General features: G+C 40.1%; 2 protein-coding genes across 2 annotated transcripts; both read right to left on the minus strand.

The window, feature by feature from the left end:
- Window positions 1-3: 3 nt before the first annotated feature.
- Window positions 4-1,748, minus strand: LOC148153341 (uncharacterized). Its single transcript, XM_088001383.1, has 4 exons — window positions 1,327-1,748; window positions 1,042-1,141; window positions 824-953; window positions 4-144 (listed from the first exon to the last, which is right to left on the minus strand). The coding sequence occupies exons 1-4, from the start codon at window positions 1,452-1,454 to the stop codon at window positions 47-49; spliced, it is 456 nt and encodes a 151-aa protein (XP_087857509.1). The 5' UTR covers window positions 1,455-1,748; the 3' UTR covers window positions 4-46.
- Window positions 1,749-3,078: 1,330 nt separating this feature from the next.
- rec8b (REC8 meiotic recombination protein b) lies at window positions 3,079-16,279 on the minus strand. Its single transcript, XM_015010340.2, has 18 exons — window positions 15,474-16,279; window positions 15,212-15,280; window positions 14,249-14,391; window positions 13,488-13,563; window positions 12,616-12,733; window positions 10,989-11,064; window positions 9,852-9,919; window positions 8,687-8,768; window positions 7,675-7,732; window positions 7,413-7,587; window positions 7,144-7,278; window positions 5,860-5,935; window positions 5,107-5,264; window positions 4,836-4,875; window positions 4,670-4,745; window positions 4,471-4,566; window positions 3,624-3,730; window positions 3,079-3,514 (listed from the first exon to the last, which is right to left on the minus strand). The coding sequence occupies exons 1-18, from the start codon at window positions 15,527-15,529 to the stop codon at window positions 3,423-3,425; spliced, it is 1,701 nt and encodes a 566-aa protein (XP_014865826.2). The 5' UTR covers window positions 15,530-16,279; the 3' UTR covers window positions 3,079-3,422.
- Between the last annotated feature and the right edge of the window lie 535 nt (window positions 16,280-16,814).

The following is a 16,814-nucleotide window of genomic DNA, read 5'->3' on the forward strand; positions in this document are numbered from 1 at the left end:
GTGTTTTTTTTTTTTTTTTTTTGTATGGTAGTTATCCTGTCATGCATCAGATGTCTCGTTGATCCTCAGCCTCGGTATTCCCAGGCTGACGTTTTTCCAGGCCTAACGTCATTGTCATCTCCACAGGCTTCAATTTGTTCTTCCCTAGAACGAAAAGACATCGTTACATTAAGGCCGTTGTAGATGGGAGACAAAAAAGTAAATTGCCGCCAAAAAAATCTCAGAAAGTTTCTAAGAAAAAAAAGGAGGAAATTTCAGAGTTTGAACATTTGCTGGAATAACCTGACCTTCTGAAGCTCAGAAAAGTTCCAAAAGTCAAAATCTTGACTTTTTAATTTTTTTTTTTCTACAATGTTTATCATATCGTCTTCAATGGCCTTGTAAGCCATTGTACACCTCTGTACAGTCACTTGTAAATGGTCTCAGACTTAGTGATGTTACAACCATATACTTACTAGTGCTTTGTTATGAAAAGGAAAGAAAATAAAGCATAGTTTTCAGACTAGGACCACCATTTAGCATATCTGTTTAGAGCTGAATTTTTGTCCACTCAGGCTTGCTGAGTGTCAGTGAGCAGTTTTCTTTATTTTTCAACTAGAGAAAATGGATATACATGTGGTGTTCCAAGTCTTCCAGTGATTAGAGGTTTGGTATGATCTTTCTTCACTCTACAAGATTTTAGCACACCAATGTGATCTGTATCAGTCTGAGCTTTCTGCTATTTGAGTGGCTGTGTGAGTTCTGGACCGTGGAGGATTTCATTTCTCACCCTCTTTGAAATATGTAAAATCTAAATGTCTACACAGAGGAGCTGCGTACAAACCTGGATCTCCCTGCTTCCAGGGCTGAATGTCCATCCCTGTCCGGCAGAAGGAGCGGTCAGTGTGGGCTTCTGTGCTGTACAGAACCTCCTGGAGTTGCTTATCTCCTGGCTTTTTGGCTTTCACTCGCACCTACAGTAACATAAAACCACACCACCATGACTTCGCTTTTCTGCTTTCGCCCAGTCTTCATGCGCTTTCCCAATAGCTGATCAGATACCTCCAGGATGGTAGTTTCCTTCTCCTTCAGCTTCCCTGCCTTGTTCTTCACCTGCGTCTTCTTGGTGTCGACCCACACCACCCTCTCCTTCACGTCTGACCTAGACACGTAAACCAGATGTTTGATAATGCACCCTCTACTTTTAGTTAACCCTAAAAAGGACCAAACTCTAGGTATTGTCGACTAGAGTTTAGATCGGGTCTAAAAAATCCAGCCCAAGCCAATAGACTCAGACACAACGTCCATCAAGCAAATCATTTCGGCCCTAATTTTGAGTCGACTCACTCTTGGATGCCCAGATCAGCCAGCGTGGTGTCCAGGAAGGGAAAGGCTTGGTGAGAACCATCCGCCTGCAGCTCGATGGGCAGCGCCACCGACATGGGGATGTCCTGCTCCACCTCCACGCGCACCATCACACTTTGCGGCTCGCGGAGCTTCCTGCCCGTCGGCTCGGCCTCTCCCTCCCCCAAGGAGGCCTGCTTTTTGTCTGCCGCCAGCTTGAATCAATGTCCCGTTCCACCACCGACGACAACACCGCGCCCTCTTTGTTGCGGAAGTGTTATCAGTGTGACCGATGCTCCCTATCTGCTGCCCCTGTCTCCAGCTGTTCTTTATTAATCCCGGCCTGCGCTGATGCAGATACTAGCCGGGTGACGATTCCGAGATGTGGAGATGCACGCAGACCCGAGCTTTGCCCCTCCAGGCTGATATAAGCAGCCAGTGGGAAATGTGTGCTATGTGTCGCCCAGGTGTCAGGTTTATTAACCCGTCAGAGAGCTGACTGACAGATGGTCGGGAGTTTGCGTTTGCATTGTCACCGATACAGTCAGGAGAGGAGTCACAGAGGGTTATTCTCAGCTCAGCATACAGGAAGCATGTGCCTTTTGTGTCTTCAGTCACGGTGTAAACGCTCGGAGCTGAGTGATTCATGTGTTTTGGATGAACATGTAAGGTGACAAGAAGCATTAAAATGCCAACATCTGACCTCAGGTTCATTGTGGATGACAGATTTATGACGGCGTGTAATGAAAAGATGCCAGCCGCCTCATCTCGTCCTCTGCTCTTTGAATGTGAGGTTGGTGTGTGAGCCTCTTACAGCACCGTCACATTCTCCACAACACGATTTTGCTTGTCCCAGACCTCTGCTATAAGATGAATACATATATTTTTTTTTTGTATTTTTGGTCTATTTTCAAGTGCAAGTATCTGAGTACACTTGAATTAAGGATGAACTAACTTACGACTTTTCAGCACTATATAAAAGTTTGTTTTAAATCGATTCCATATTATTGATATAAAAAAGTAGTAGTTCCACTTATCAGATTATTTCACTTATTACATGGGGGAAAATGGAAGTAGACATTTTGTTCTATTTCATTTAATTTTTCAATAACAGTCTGTAAAATATTTAAATGAGATTCCACGCCAGGAACCCTGGAGCTCGGTATGTTGGATTTCCATGAGCAACAGCAAATAACCCTGACACACCAACACCAGTTTTCCCACCTGCACCCCTATAACCGGCCTGCGACCCTGCCCTCCCACGACCGCCCGCTGCTCGTCAACGCTCCCATCTTCATTCATGGCTTTTCCACAAGCCAGTAATCTCACTGATTTACAAAACAAAAGCCATGTGTGGTGCCTGTTTCTGCATCGGAACGTGCTGTAAAAGTAGGGAGGGAGAACTGCTGCCTGCTGTTAACAAAACTATTCAAACGCTTCGTCATTCCAGAGAGATGATGCAAGTGAGGATTTCTGCTCTCCGACCTCAGCTCAGGCTTCAGCCACACCGAGGTGCCACACAAATAGTGTTGCTGCCCAGTTTATTTAACATGCAAACACTTTGTTCAGGCGTGATGTCATATTTCCACCATTATTATTGTGCTTCTACCCACTGAGTTTCGATCAGTGTTTTTTGACATTGAAATAAAGAAATTACTGAAGAAAACCTCCCCAATCTTTGCAGCTCTATCAGTGCATAGGAATAGTTACTCTCAAAAGAAAACATATCCACTTACCAAAGAGGCAACTTTAGACTTTGTATTTAGAAAGTTAATAGAATTTTATTCAATTTTAAATTAGTTGAACAACAAACACAATCAAAGTTGCTCTTTGTAACATTTAATGTTCTAAAATAGAAAAAAAAAGCTTGAATAAAACTCAACATGTAAACACTATCAACATGTTTTTTTTAAAACATATAAATACATTAAATATTTAAAAGATTAAAATGTCTTTAAAATTGGCTTTAATAAAAAAAAAACTGCTTAAAAACTGCAAACTGTTGAAACAAATGATTGCTTATCAATTACATAAAAAAATTAATTTATAGAAAAATTAATTCATTCTGCTATAAACTATCAGTGAGAACTGCGGTGTGTTCAGATCGGCGTCCTGAGTGCTGCTGGCGCTATGGTGATGCTGCTGTAGGGCTCGGTCTGACAGGCCGTCACCCGTCCGTCTGACAGCAGCTCTGCACACACAAATGATGACAGATTAACTTCACTCACCAGAGCTTACAGATCGGAACCATTTCTCAGGTAGAAACTCTTGAATATTTGAGGAAAAGCAGATTTCCTCACCCAGCAGTTTGTTCAGAGTGCGAGCTGCGGTACAGCGGTCGGCCTTTGGGGGCAGCAGAGAGTCAAAGGCGACTTCACCAAATCTCTGCTGGATGGAGGCGATCCAGCTGTGGAAATAAATACGGAGATAAAAAGACTGATGAAAGCGCATGGGAAGATTGATACTTTAGTTTCAGATTTCCTTTTGAGATGTTATATTATTTTTGTATTGTAGTTTCTCAACTCTGCCTCAAAAAATTATTTTGTTTTGATTTGGTCTTAGAAGATATATTTTTTTGGACTTTGTTTAGAAGAATGCACAGAAACGATGTTAATATTAGATACTTGTAAACATTGTCCAAATTATATTTGAAAGGCTTGAACAAAATAACTCAAAGGAAAAATCACAAAAAACACAAATAATGTTGAATAAAAACTATTGATATCAGTATCGATAGTGGCAATATTTATTTTTTATTATATTTCTTTGGTGCCGGATCGATACCAAAATATGCAATATCTCACAGCTCTAGTGGCAACACATACTCTAAAGATTCAGAATTGAAATCAAATAAAAACACATTATGTTGTGTTGCTCTATCAAGTAAAATCCAAATAAAATATGTTTATATTACTTGAAAATGGTCTCAAAACAATATCATCTTCCTGGAGGTAATATAAGTATTATAGTATTATAGGGGTCCAGAGCCTTTTTTTTTTTTTTTACCAGAATATATATTTTTTTATTCACAGCAGTGACTACATGTTACTTAGCACATATCACCATTATATTACTTGAAAATGGTCTCAAAACAACAATAATAATATCAGTTATCGCGATAACGCGCAACATGCTTTATTGGTGAACCTCAGCATGTAGTGTGTGTCTGTCTGAGCCTCGGGCATCTCCATGTTTTCCTCAGCTATCGGCTCCATTGGTGGCTGGACGTCCTCATGTGGAGACCTAGAGGACACACACACACACACACACACACACACACACACACACACGCATTCAATGTCATGTTTTCTGTTCATCTAGCTGTCTCCGTTCATCAGCAACCCACCATCTGCTGACAGGAGTCATCACATCACTTCCAAACTTATCTTCATCGGGCATCTCCAGCATCGCATCTAACACAGCTGTTGACACGCAAAAGTGAATAATGGTGATCTCTTTATTGTGCTGCCAAATCCTGAATGGGGAACGAGTGTTTGGGACAGAAGACTCACATGAGCCCTCAGTGGTTTGAAGTCCTGATTGGCTGCTCATCTGCGAGGAAAGAGGGGCACAGCTTTATCAGATGGAACGCTCTGTGATCTCGTTCATCTCGCCAACTGAACTGAGCTAAAAACTCAAAAATAACCTCGCCGCAGTTCTACGAACTCCGGCGAGGACTCTTGAGAACCAGAGCGGCGTTTGACGGGAGCGCTTTCTCGCTCTCCGTCACTCATGGCGATCATGCTGAGCTCTCCTCCGCTCCTCTAAAAATACCCAACCGACCTCCTTCATGCGCGAGTGCCTCCGCTTCCTCTCCGTCCGCAGGATCTCCATGTCCTGCACTGACTCCTCTTCCGCTCTCTGCGTCGCCCCACTCTCGCTCTGGACGGCGATGGAGGCCCGCTGTTTCCATAGCGACAGGAGGCTGGGGTGGACGAGAGCTGCAGAGGTGGGGTGGGGTCAGAGGATAATCTGTGTTCTTTACTACAGTGGGTAGATTGGCAGACGACGTCACAGAAAGCTATTTTTACAGGTTTGAATTTTTCAGTTTGATTTTTTTTTAATGAGTTTTCTGATTTGTTCCCAGATTAAAAAATATGTTTGTTTGTTTTTTTAAATCAACCTACAAGATTTTAGTTCTTTGCATGAAGAGCTAGGTTAGTGTTGTAGCCACTTCAACACTGACCTCGTTGTTCAAATGAATCTAGGCCAAATCTAGGGAAGCTACTCACATGCAAATCAATTATTCCACCTGTTACTGCCGCAGGCGTTTGTTCGGCCTTTTTTAAGGGCAGATATTGAGACTCGCCAGTGCAGAAAATGGGCTAAGAGATATTCTGTTCCACTTTTATGAAAGGATAAAATCTATCAAGGGAGAAAAAAAACTGGCCCTGTCCAAACTGGGTTTAGCACCAACAACAACCATCAAACTTTTTTAAAATTTTTTTTATCATGTTTGCTGGTTAAAAACATATTCTGTAACAAGATTTATTGATTTATTCTGAATGGAGCGAGGGGCCGGCTCTTGTTACTGACATCCACAGGGGGCGCTGAAGAGCTGAGCAGGAGAGGCCCTCTTGGTCAGCGCGGGGACGTCCAGCAACACCTCCGTCTGACAGAAAGAATAATTTATTACCTATATGGTACTGAGATGAATGCTGCAGAACGTGACTTCTTTCTTTTTTTTAGCTTGAGAGTTGGAAGTAAATCATGACTCCTCAAAAGAATTTAATCAGCAGAAGAAGAAGAAGGATGAAACAGAATCAATGAGCTCTACTCCAGAAGGGTTTCGAGGCAAAGGGAAGAAACAGAAAGCTGTAGTTTAATTAAGAGAAACTAGTGAAATCCACACTTGGAAAGCATTACAGTGATACACTGATTACAGTGAAGCAGCGACAGAAAATTCAATGAGTGCGTGAACAACATCTCCTAAGAGAGATTGTTGTTTATGCATGCAGCTGCTGGTATTGGTTCCTACAAATACTTTCACAGACTCAGACTTCTAGATAATAAGAAAATATTTACTTAGTTGGGTTTAATTATCTTTATGTGCCACAAATCATGAAACGTCACAATCATGGCTCCTGTTGTGGCAGAGTAGCAAACTTTACAGCATTTTTCCGGCATCCAGATCAACTTAATTTGTCTCTAAAAATGTTCAGTACTCAGACCTGTCCAATCTGGACTGAATAATTTTACACCAAATAAAGGATGCTTAAAGAAAAACTGATGATTTGTGAAAAATGAGTGAAGCTGGTAACGATTGATCGAATTAGTCGTGATCAATTGATTATTTAAATAATCGTTAACTAATTCAGTGGTCGATTAACCGTCGCCATTTGGAACACACTCAGAGAAATATTATAGACAAAACTGTACAAAAATGTATACATTTTTCAGTTAAAGAAAATAAAACTTTTCTGTAATCATTTTTCAATGTTGCTGTATTTTAGGTAATAAAATGTTTACTTTCTTACTTAAGAAAGGGATTGAATTATTTGCATCTTTTAATGTGCTTGTAATGCATCAAAAAGGTTGAAGTGGTTAAGTGAGAAACCTGCAGCATGTGCCAATTCTTTAATCAGATTAATCAGTCAGAATAATCAGTAACAATAATTTACTAAAATTATTGTTAGTTGCAGCTCTGGCCCATTTATCTGCGGGTTTGGCCGTATGTTCATAACTTAAAACATTAAACACTGACAAGGCAAATCAGTGCTTATAAACCTTAAAGATGCCCAAAGCTCTTTCTCTTTACCAGAATATCTTTTTAAATTGAGCTAGTGGAGTAAATAAAATATTAATGTATTTGTTATGTACCATATTTAGAGTTTCGATCAGTGGATCTTCAATCTGCTGCTGTATTTCTTTGTCAGGGATCTGGACCTCAGGGTCCACAAAGACCAGCTGGCGCCTGCGTCTCCCGCCGCGCGTCCTCAGAGGACGGCCCACCGCCTGGCGGCAGAGCAAACGACACGCTCAGAGAACCAATGGCATTACAGCACAGCAGAACATGTTGACATGCTCTAACATGCTGTCAATTGTTCCCTTAAAAACAAAACAACAGATTCTGTACATGTGTCTCTGACCTCCTCACAGAGGCTCTCTGTAGCTCTGTCCCCTTCGCTCTCCGGTGGCATCGCTACGTGCTCAGGGGTCACTTCAGAGGCCACGGCTGCCAGAGGAACCTCCACAGGCTCCCCGGTCTCCTCGTCCAGCAGCCACATGACGTCCTGCTCTGTCCCCAGCATCGTGTCCTTCAGCCTGGACGCAGGAACGCACATGTGACCAACAGGCGACGTCTCGCGCAGACAGCCTTTATAGTTCAGTTTTAAAAGTTTCCAGGCTCACTGGACGCCGAAGGATGAGACTGCTTGGTCCCCAGTCCTATCTTTAGTCTCCTCATCTTCTGTTTAGCACATATTTACAAGAACAAGATAACATAAAAATTAAACGAATAAATACAGGTTAGAGTTTAAGATTTTACAGTTAAGTTTTCATGACCGTGCTGCAGAAAGAGCGCTCTGATAGCAACCAGATGTTCTTAGCTGTTTAAAGATGCAGACACAAAAACACAGGTAAGATCAGGCTTTTGTAGGTGCTGCCACCATTAGGTGGATCACAGTACTGCAACCTCCTGCTGCAGAATGCACATTTATGTTACTTAAGAAATGATTCAGACAAGATTTGGAAAACATCGTCAGGCTTTCTGCAGACTTTTAAGAATTTTTGAAGACCACTATGAATGAATTCATTTCCAGCCAAATTTGTATGCAGGTAAGGGAAAAGTGCAGTAGCCTTTTTTTTCCCCAAACCAGCTGAAAGTGGGGAAGAAAACTCAATGTCTGGCATTGCATTAAAAAGAACATAACCTGTAGGAAAGCTAATGGGAGATTTTAGCTCCATTAACACCTCAATGCAGGTAGCAAAGCTTTACATAATAAACTGCAATTTAAAATTGAACTAGACTTTTTTTCAGCCAGGATAAAGAAGATCAGTTCTGAAAATGCTGTATGTATCTACATAAAAAATAGTATAACTATGACTGAGGAAGAATAAAAACACAAACATAAGGAAATGAACAAGGCCAACCAGCTGCCGTAGCAGAGGGTCAACTCAATTTTCTAGGCAACATGTTGCTTCTTTCTGTTTGGCAACACCTGTTCCAAAAGCAGGTCAGGCTATTCTGAGTTCGGCCTTTTGTAGACTCCCCTCACATGGATTAAGATCTACTGATTTTTATTTATTTTAATTAGTGGGACACAAACCCAGAAACACCAAGAAATAATATTCAACAGCAGCAGCTTCCACGAAGCACGTAAAAGCTCTGTGACTAAAAGAGCGATGAGAGACAGAGACTCGCCTCTCCTGAAGTGATCGGGCTGATCCATCAGCAACTGAATGTCTCTGGCTGTGGCTTCAGGAAGCTCAGCGCCGTTAAAATCCTGCCTCAGAGGAAAACAAACAAAAACAATGACTACACAAGGACGGGAAAAAAAAAAGTGAGGAAATTATGAGAAACATGCAACCAGAGAAAAGCTAGCGGTAGATCAGATGTATCACGTTGTGTTGCCCGTGGGGCAAAGATAACGCTTTAGGACAGGCAGGCGGGAGCCGGAAGAGCAGAAACGTGAACAACATGTCTGTTTGAGTGCAGCCTGATTTAATTAAGTCAGATCTCATCGAGGCAAAATGGACTTCATCGGCCGAGGATGCTTGAGGAGGAACATTATCTGTCTGTGAGTGACAGAATGAGGAGGCAGCGCGGAGGTACCGCTGCAGTCTGTTAATCAAAGCACAAGGACCTGCCTGCGATTAAAACACTGCAGAGAGGTCGACTAACACGCCATAAGGTTTAGTTACAGTTTGCCAACAATTTCACTGCATGGCATGCACATAAAATGAATTGCTATGCTCTGGACTGAGCGAAGCCAGGTTTCAAGGCCGGAGGGGATGGCAAAGCGAACATCTGTGCGTGCGACAAAGACGTTAAAACACGGTTCCTGCAGGTTCTGTTGACTCAAATTTAAGACTTTTTAAGACTATTATGAATGAGATTTAAGACATGTAAAGTAAGAAATCTACAAATATAAATGTTTATTTTGTAAAAATAAATATACATATATGGAAAAAAAAAAAAGAGGACTAGCTAGCTAGCAAAGGAATATTAGCAGCTAATTAGCGGTAGCTGCAACCACTTCATATCACAGAGCGCAATGAAAACACCTGCCTGACAGAAAAGTCCCATGAAACAACAAAAAAAAAAAAAAAACAACTAGTCCTGCCACAAAATGTAACATTTAAGGCCAAAATAATTTAAAAAAATATAATAATTTGTTTAAGACATTTAAAGGGCTTAATTTTAGACACGTAAATTTCAGACTTTTTAAGGATGAACAGACACCCTGTAAATAGACACACACACACACACACACACACCCCGGCTCGATAATTCATCGGGACGTGTGCTGTCTCTAAAAATGATGACTGAGGTTGTTCCTGAAGCTGAACCCTGACAGAGAGTTTACCTCAGCAGTGTTGATGACAAACTGCTCCTTCTCTGTTAGTGTGATGGCAGCCAGAGGCAAAATGAAACCTGCTTCAGGGGGAGACGAAGCAAAGCTGTCAGACAGGAAGATGTTACCACTTTAAAAAAATATGTAAATTGTATCTTATCGAAAGCATACACTGTGCGCTACAAATTAAAATCGTCTTTCGTTGCAGTAGCATAATGTCATAATGTAAAAAAAAAAAAAAAAAAGAATAGAAAAGCCAAAAAAAAAATAATTAAAAATTCAGATTTTATTACTTTAAGCAAAAACTTTGTCCATTAAAACAGCACTAAATCTTTACCAATATCTGTTAGGGTTGGAACATCAAAGGGGGGGATCTTGGACGAAACGTTTCATTTTCTCTCGAGCCGTTTCTGCACTGATTTCCTCATATTTTAGAACATTATAATGTTGAAAGACTCAATTAAATCCAATTTTTAGCTTACAAGCAGGAGCCACCAGGATTTATTGGATATTTCCTGGCATTTCAATGTTTTTCTGTGATGCCAGGACCTCAATGTTAGGATGTGTTTACACTTGATAGTCCAGTAGACTATCAAGTGTTCCTGTTTCTATTTGGGACCAAAATTGCAACATTTGCTACATTTTCAGCTGGGGCGGATTGCTTTCATGCTGCCTTGTGTCAGACCAACAAAAACCTTTGAAAAACTTGTTCCACCCCCTCGCCTGAGGTGGCGCTGCACCAACAACAACTGAAGGAAACGACACAAAAACCTCTGATGAAGACATGAGAGCACAACTTCACTAATTCAACCTTTAGTTCACCAAAAGTGAGTTTGAAGATGTTTTTTTTTTTTTTTTTTTTTTACTTCCCTTATCTTCTTTTCTGATCATATTTACACACAAGAGGATCAGGAAGTCATTTTTATTTCCATACATCAGGAAATAAAGGCAAAAGCAGTTGTATCTTTATGATTACTGTAGTTATTTTTTGCTTTTTCCTGCTAAATATGCTAACTATCACTCAGATGCTGGTCTCAAATGAAGATACTGACATCTTTGTGACTTCCTGTTTCTAATCTATCACTGGCAACAGAGTTATGGGGAACATTTTTTTTTAAATAAGCAAAAGATAGCTCAATAAAAACTCACCTTTATTGTCTGGTTTGTTGGTGGGGCTGGACACCACAGAGTGCTGCGAAACCAAATCCTCAATCGCAAACTCAGTCTACAAGAACATGTAAAATAAATTTTTTTAAAAATGAAAAAACTGTGTGTGACAAATGAAAATCAGTTTGTTTTGGAGCTGTGTGTCTGCGGCCATTTTAAGCATAAGGTTAGTGTTAAAAAGGGAGGGAAGGAAAACATTTTTCTAGGTGTTATGAATGACTAATATCTAACAATTATGGGTTTTAATATTGGAAGCTAAAATCGTGGCTGTAATAATTATCCAATCAATCACTATCATTTGCTCTGAACGCAGCAGTCTGGGTCAAAACACGTCAGGAAACCAGAACCGGATGTCTGGATTTGCTTAGGATATTATCAGTTAACTTATCAGTCTGAGAGCAAATTTTAAGATTTGAATCAAGTTTGCTTTAAATTAAGGGCAGGTCATGTCTTTGAGGCACTGCGGATCATCTGTATGTTGCAGAACAACTGAATTCATGCCTGTTTTTCTGGGACGATTACAGCAAAAGGTCAAAGTTCAAATGTTTCTGCCAAAGTGATTTGCTTAACTAAGGACTTTCTGGTTCAATAAAACGATGGCTCAGGGGATAAACGCCACTGTGACATGGAATAACAGTGCAGAGACGTGACAAATTAACAAGATTCTATTTGCATTATTTTAATGTATTAACTTTATAAAGATGTTGATCCAACTGTCTGCATTTCAGCTTCATATTTGGACTTAGAAACAGTCACTAAAAGGAGGAGGGTTTCTACATTTCTATTTCAAGATTCTGGTATTTTTTCCACTCAATAGAACAAAATACCTTCATGCAAATAAACAAATAATTAATTTCCTTTTTTAAGATAAGAAAATCAATATTTTATTGCCTAAAATGCAACAACATTGCATTATTTTAGTTCTTTTAGTGAGTTTGAACCAGGTGACTTGTGGAGTTTTGGTTAAAACAAATATTTACAGACAGATTTATTTTATTTTTATTTTATCTTAAATCAGTTTGGCCTAAGTTAGTGCTCTGAATACATATATTTTTTTGAGTCTGTATTAACGATTAACCAACTATTATTAGTTGATGACTATTTCAATAATCGATTAATCTGATTAATCATTTCAGACCTAAAATACACGCCAGTGAGTTCTACTACTAACAAGACCTCACTTTGATTTTATTTAAGTGTATCAAAGTAAAGAGGGGTGAATACATATGAACGCCACACTTTTCAGATTTTTAAAAACCAAGCTTCCTTATCCTCTCACCTCCCAACTATCTTATAATCGTTAAGCATCAAGTCCCATTAAAACACGTAAAAGTTTGAGGTTCATGGAGTGAAAAAAAAATTGTGTTAAAGTTCAAGGGCGTGAATTCAGAAGGCTCTGCAAATATGACCAACGCTGCTCCTGACACATTGCTATCACCTCCGTCCAACCTGCCAATATTTACACACCAAATATTTGACATGAGGAGCAGCTCACTGTGCTGGCAGATGTCCGTCTGTTTTATGTGCCGCGCTACAGCCAGAGCCAACAGAAGCCACAACAACAACAACAACACGAAGCGCCGACGGTGTGTGTGCGCGCTGACCGTACCGGGACTATTTTGTAGGGGCTGGGCAGCTGGTGGGACGCCATCAGACCAAAGAAGGGGTCCAGAGCTCCCTCAGCCTCCTCCATCATGCTGAGGCCGTCGGGAACATTCAGAGCCATCCTGCGAGACGGAGAGGAGCCGCTTTTAACTTCGGATCCACGAGACGCTAACGCACCTGTGGTGTTAGATTTACCTGCAGAACATTTGGGGAAATAAAAAAAAAAAAAAAAAAAAAGGACGCGCTACAACATGAAGGATCTCATGCTGCCTCACTTCCATATCGTGACTTATAAAATATTAATGAAGCACCCTGCATGACGAGCTCAGTTCATCCATCAACACGTCAGTAAAGCAAACATATTCTCATTTCTACAGTCTGCTCTTCACGCCCTCTAACAGCAGAGCTTCACCAACTAAAAATCAAGACATTTTAAGACCGGTAAGAGTGAAATTTAAGGCCTGTATCACAACAGGAAAGTACGAAAGAAAATTGGATATTTTCTACAGTAATGGTGCCAAGATTTTTTTTTTTTTTAACAGAATGAATGTAACACAGTGCGGGTTGGTAACAGAAGTGCTAGCTAGCAAGGGTATGTTAACAGCTAGTTAGCAATGAAAATGTGTGATGCGACTCGAACGTTTGCTTTACAGAAAAGTCCCATAAGAAAAATAAACTACATACAATGTACAAGACAAAGTAGTCCATCAAGACAAAATGTAAGATCTGTGATTAATGTATTTGAGGCACTTACATCTTTTTGTAATTAATTTAAGACAATATAAGGCCTTAATTTTATATTGATGAATTTTAAACATTTTAAGGTCGCACAGACACCCCGAGTCTCTTCTCACGGCTCGCTGTGAGGGTGTTCACCTGTCGGATTCAGCCAGGTCGATCTGGACGCGTCTTTTAAAGCGGAGCCAGCGGTCGATAGTCTGTTGGACCTCCTCTGAAAGGAAAGAAAAAAAAAGAAAAACACACAAAGAGAGGTTACAAGTTTTCTCACGTGCACAGCTTGAAACGGCTGTGAAGTGGTGGTTTTAGTGGTGAGGATTCAGGCGCGGTCAGACCCGGGTTGAAGTGCAAAACGATGGTTTTAATGACGATCACAAAGTGTACAGAAGGAAAGAAAACAAAATAACTCAGTCAAATAACAATACGGTCAGGGAGGGGCACAGGGATGATCAGGGGAAACGAGAGACAGCTGGGAACAATCAAGAGGCAGATACAACGACTGAGACTCAATAAACACAAAAACCCAAATCCCTCACAGAAACGGCCGGCAGACGTAACGACTCCCACAATCACAGCGATCCATACTACAAAGCCTTCGGATGATGCTGGTCTGTCACAGTTTTGATCGAACTGAGAGAGCAGCGTGGGTTGCATGTTTCTTGGATGTGGGATCGGTGTCAGTAAATCGAGACCCATCCTGCTCTCATCAGCACCATATTGGTTTGCGCATCCCGCTACATCAGGGTGAGTCAGGAGGCGAGATGTGTGAGAGCAGGGCTGTTTGTGTTTCACACCGACAGAGCATTCCTGTGATTAACAGCAAAAGATGCTTTTGGCAGAAAACGTGAGAAGTGCCGGCGCCAAAATTTGCTGGAATACTCCTTTTTCTTTTATCTCACCGAGCAAAAAGGCGCACTGCTTGTGGTAGATGATGACCACGCCGTACTGCAGCTGAGACGACAGGTAGAGGGAAAAGCGAGGCCTGGACTGGTCGGGCTCCAGAGCAGGAACTTGTCCCGTCACATAGTCCAAGATATCGTTGCTGCAAGGGATGAACAAAAAGTAGTCAGAAATACAAAAAGTACATCTACATCCAAAACAGTAGAATATTCTCTTCAATATATTTTGCAGGGATTTTACGTCATAGACCAACACAAAATATCAGTAAAGGTTAACTGGTGAATATGTAGACAAGAAGTTTCAGTCATGGAAAAGTAGCCACAAGAAGCATAGACATTTTGGAGGAAGGTCAGATGAAACGATCTACAAGCAAAAACGCTACCAGTGAAGAAAAACTAACGACGCACGTCATCCCGAAGACAAAATCCTGACTGAGATATGTTGTGGTGCCGGCATTATGCTGTCGTAATGATTTTCCTTCAGCTGGGGCGGGCGAAGCTGGTCATAGCTGACAGGAAGATGCATGGAGCTAAATATGGAAAACCTCTTAGAGGCTGCAAAAGACTTGAGACTGACGAAGGTTCACCTTCCGGCCGGACAACTCAACGCATCCATGTCTGAGCAACAGTCGAATTAGTTAAATCAAAGCACATCACAAGAAGAAGAAGTAGGAAATTTCATCCGGACCAGAATCGAGTTTTTTTTTTGCAGAGAGGAATGGACAAAATGGTCAGTTTCTAGATTTGCTAAGCTGGTGAAGACATACCAAGAAAGACATGCCGCACTTTTTAGATTACGTTCTTTTCCACAATTTTTTTTCCTAAAATATAAAGCTTTTTTGCTTTTAAAATGAGATGTTATTACGTTATTATGTTTCATTACAAAAATATAACTAATATAAAACCAATAGTTAATAGTCTAAAGCTAGAGCAACAAATATGGGGCACTAATTTCACTCTTACCATGTCCGCTTTACGTTGACCCTGAGGAACTCCCTGCGAGTGACCCGGATACCTCCGGTGGCTGCTAGCCTGAATAGCAAAAACAACACAATACAACCTAAATATAATGTTCATCTAAAATATAATATTTTAGATTCATCATTAGCTAGCTCAGAAGCTATATGCATTTCGTTGAGGAAATTATTGGTTATCTGCTGTTAGTTCCCTTTATTTTTCCATCACAAGCTAATAATATGAAATAACTCAGCGTTGTTGAACTTACCAAATTGTGGAAAAACATCCAGTATGGCGTTGGAGAACATTTGGGTAGTAAAACATGTTGTAAGACGATTACTTTTCAACTAAAAACAATCCCCGAAGTTAGTAAACTTCACCTCCAGAGGACAACTTTCAGGAGCGACGTGTTAATTCGCGCTGACACTTTCCCGCGTCAAGATCAGTACCGACCAATCAGCTCTCAGGAAGGAACTCGAACTCGGTTTGAAAGTAAACAATCGTGGTGCGTTCAGGACCATGCATATTAAGTAAGAATAAAATTGATGTGAAATAACAGGACCAGTCATTTAAACATTTTTAAGAGAAGTCGTTGGTACGGGCAATGTGATGTTGGTAAAACCACATTCAACATTTTCATTTGTTTTCTACACATCTGTTTATTACAATGATTCCGAATGTCGTCAGACCAGAACATGCGTTTCAATGGTTTTGAGAAAACTCAAACTTTTCCAGGATGTGATCCCCAATTTACCTCAAAGAATTTTTCCTCATTTTGTTTCTTTGTTGTTATATTTAACAAAAGACAAAAATAAATAAATTATGTTCTCAGCAAATATATAAATACATAACCCAAAAATTGGTGGCTTTCAATTAAATTCCGTCCTTTTATAAAGTCCCAATTCATAACAAATGTCATCTCAAGGCACATTATAAGACAAACAGGACTAAATATTTTCCAGAAATAGATTTGTATAATAAATTAAATAAAATTCAATCATGTACAATTCTGTAAAAAAAAAAAAAAGTGGTGTAAAGCTAGCAAAATGCTTTCTTACATCATTCCAAACAGATTCAAATTATATTTTGTACACTTGAAAACTAGTTTAAAACAGTTCAGTCAAACATTATATCATGAATTTTGTTTGGATTTACTCTCAAATTATAATTTTTGCACTTTGTTTTAGGAAGAGAATTGTTTTGTTGTTCTATTGTTTCTGTTTATCGTGATAATATATTATTAGAGCATTTTGTAGGCACATTTAACAAAACAATTTAAAGGAAAAACCTCAAAAACACCTGAAAGTCAGAAGTTTGGTTTTATATCAGATCTAAATAATAAATAAAAAGTATCGGTATCTGCTTCATTGTTAGTAATACTGGCTTTATTTTTACTTAGTATTAGATTGATACCAAAATATGTAGTAAGTATCACACCCCTCTACTTTAAGTGCTTCACAAAATCCTTCATTAACTTTATTCAAAATGGAAATATTGGTTCACAGCGTTTATGGTTGCTATTTTTAAGTTGAAAGAGAAGGGCGGAGTGACGTCACCCCGTATGGGCAGCGGTGAATGATTGGCCACGCCCCTGTGCGGGAGTGGGCAG

This window comes from Poecilia mexicana, unplaced genomic scaffold (genome assembly GCF_051168715.1).
Source record: "Poecilia mexicana isolate PSO_F unplaced genomic scaffold, ASM5116871v1 scaffold_20, whole genome shotgun sequence".
NCBI lineage: Eukaryota > Metazoa > Chordata > Actinopteri > Cyprinodontiformes > Poeciliidae > Poecilia > Poecilia mexicana.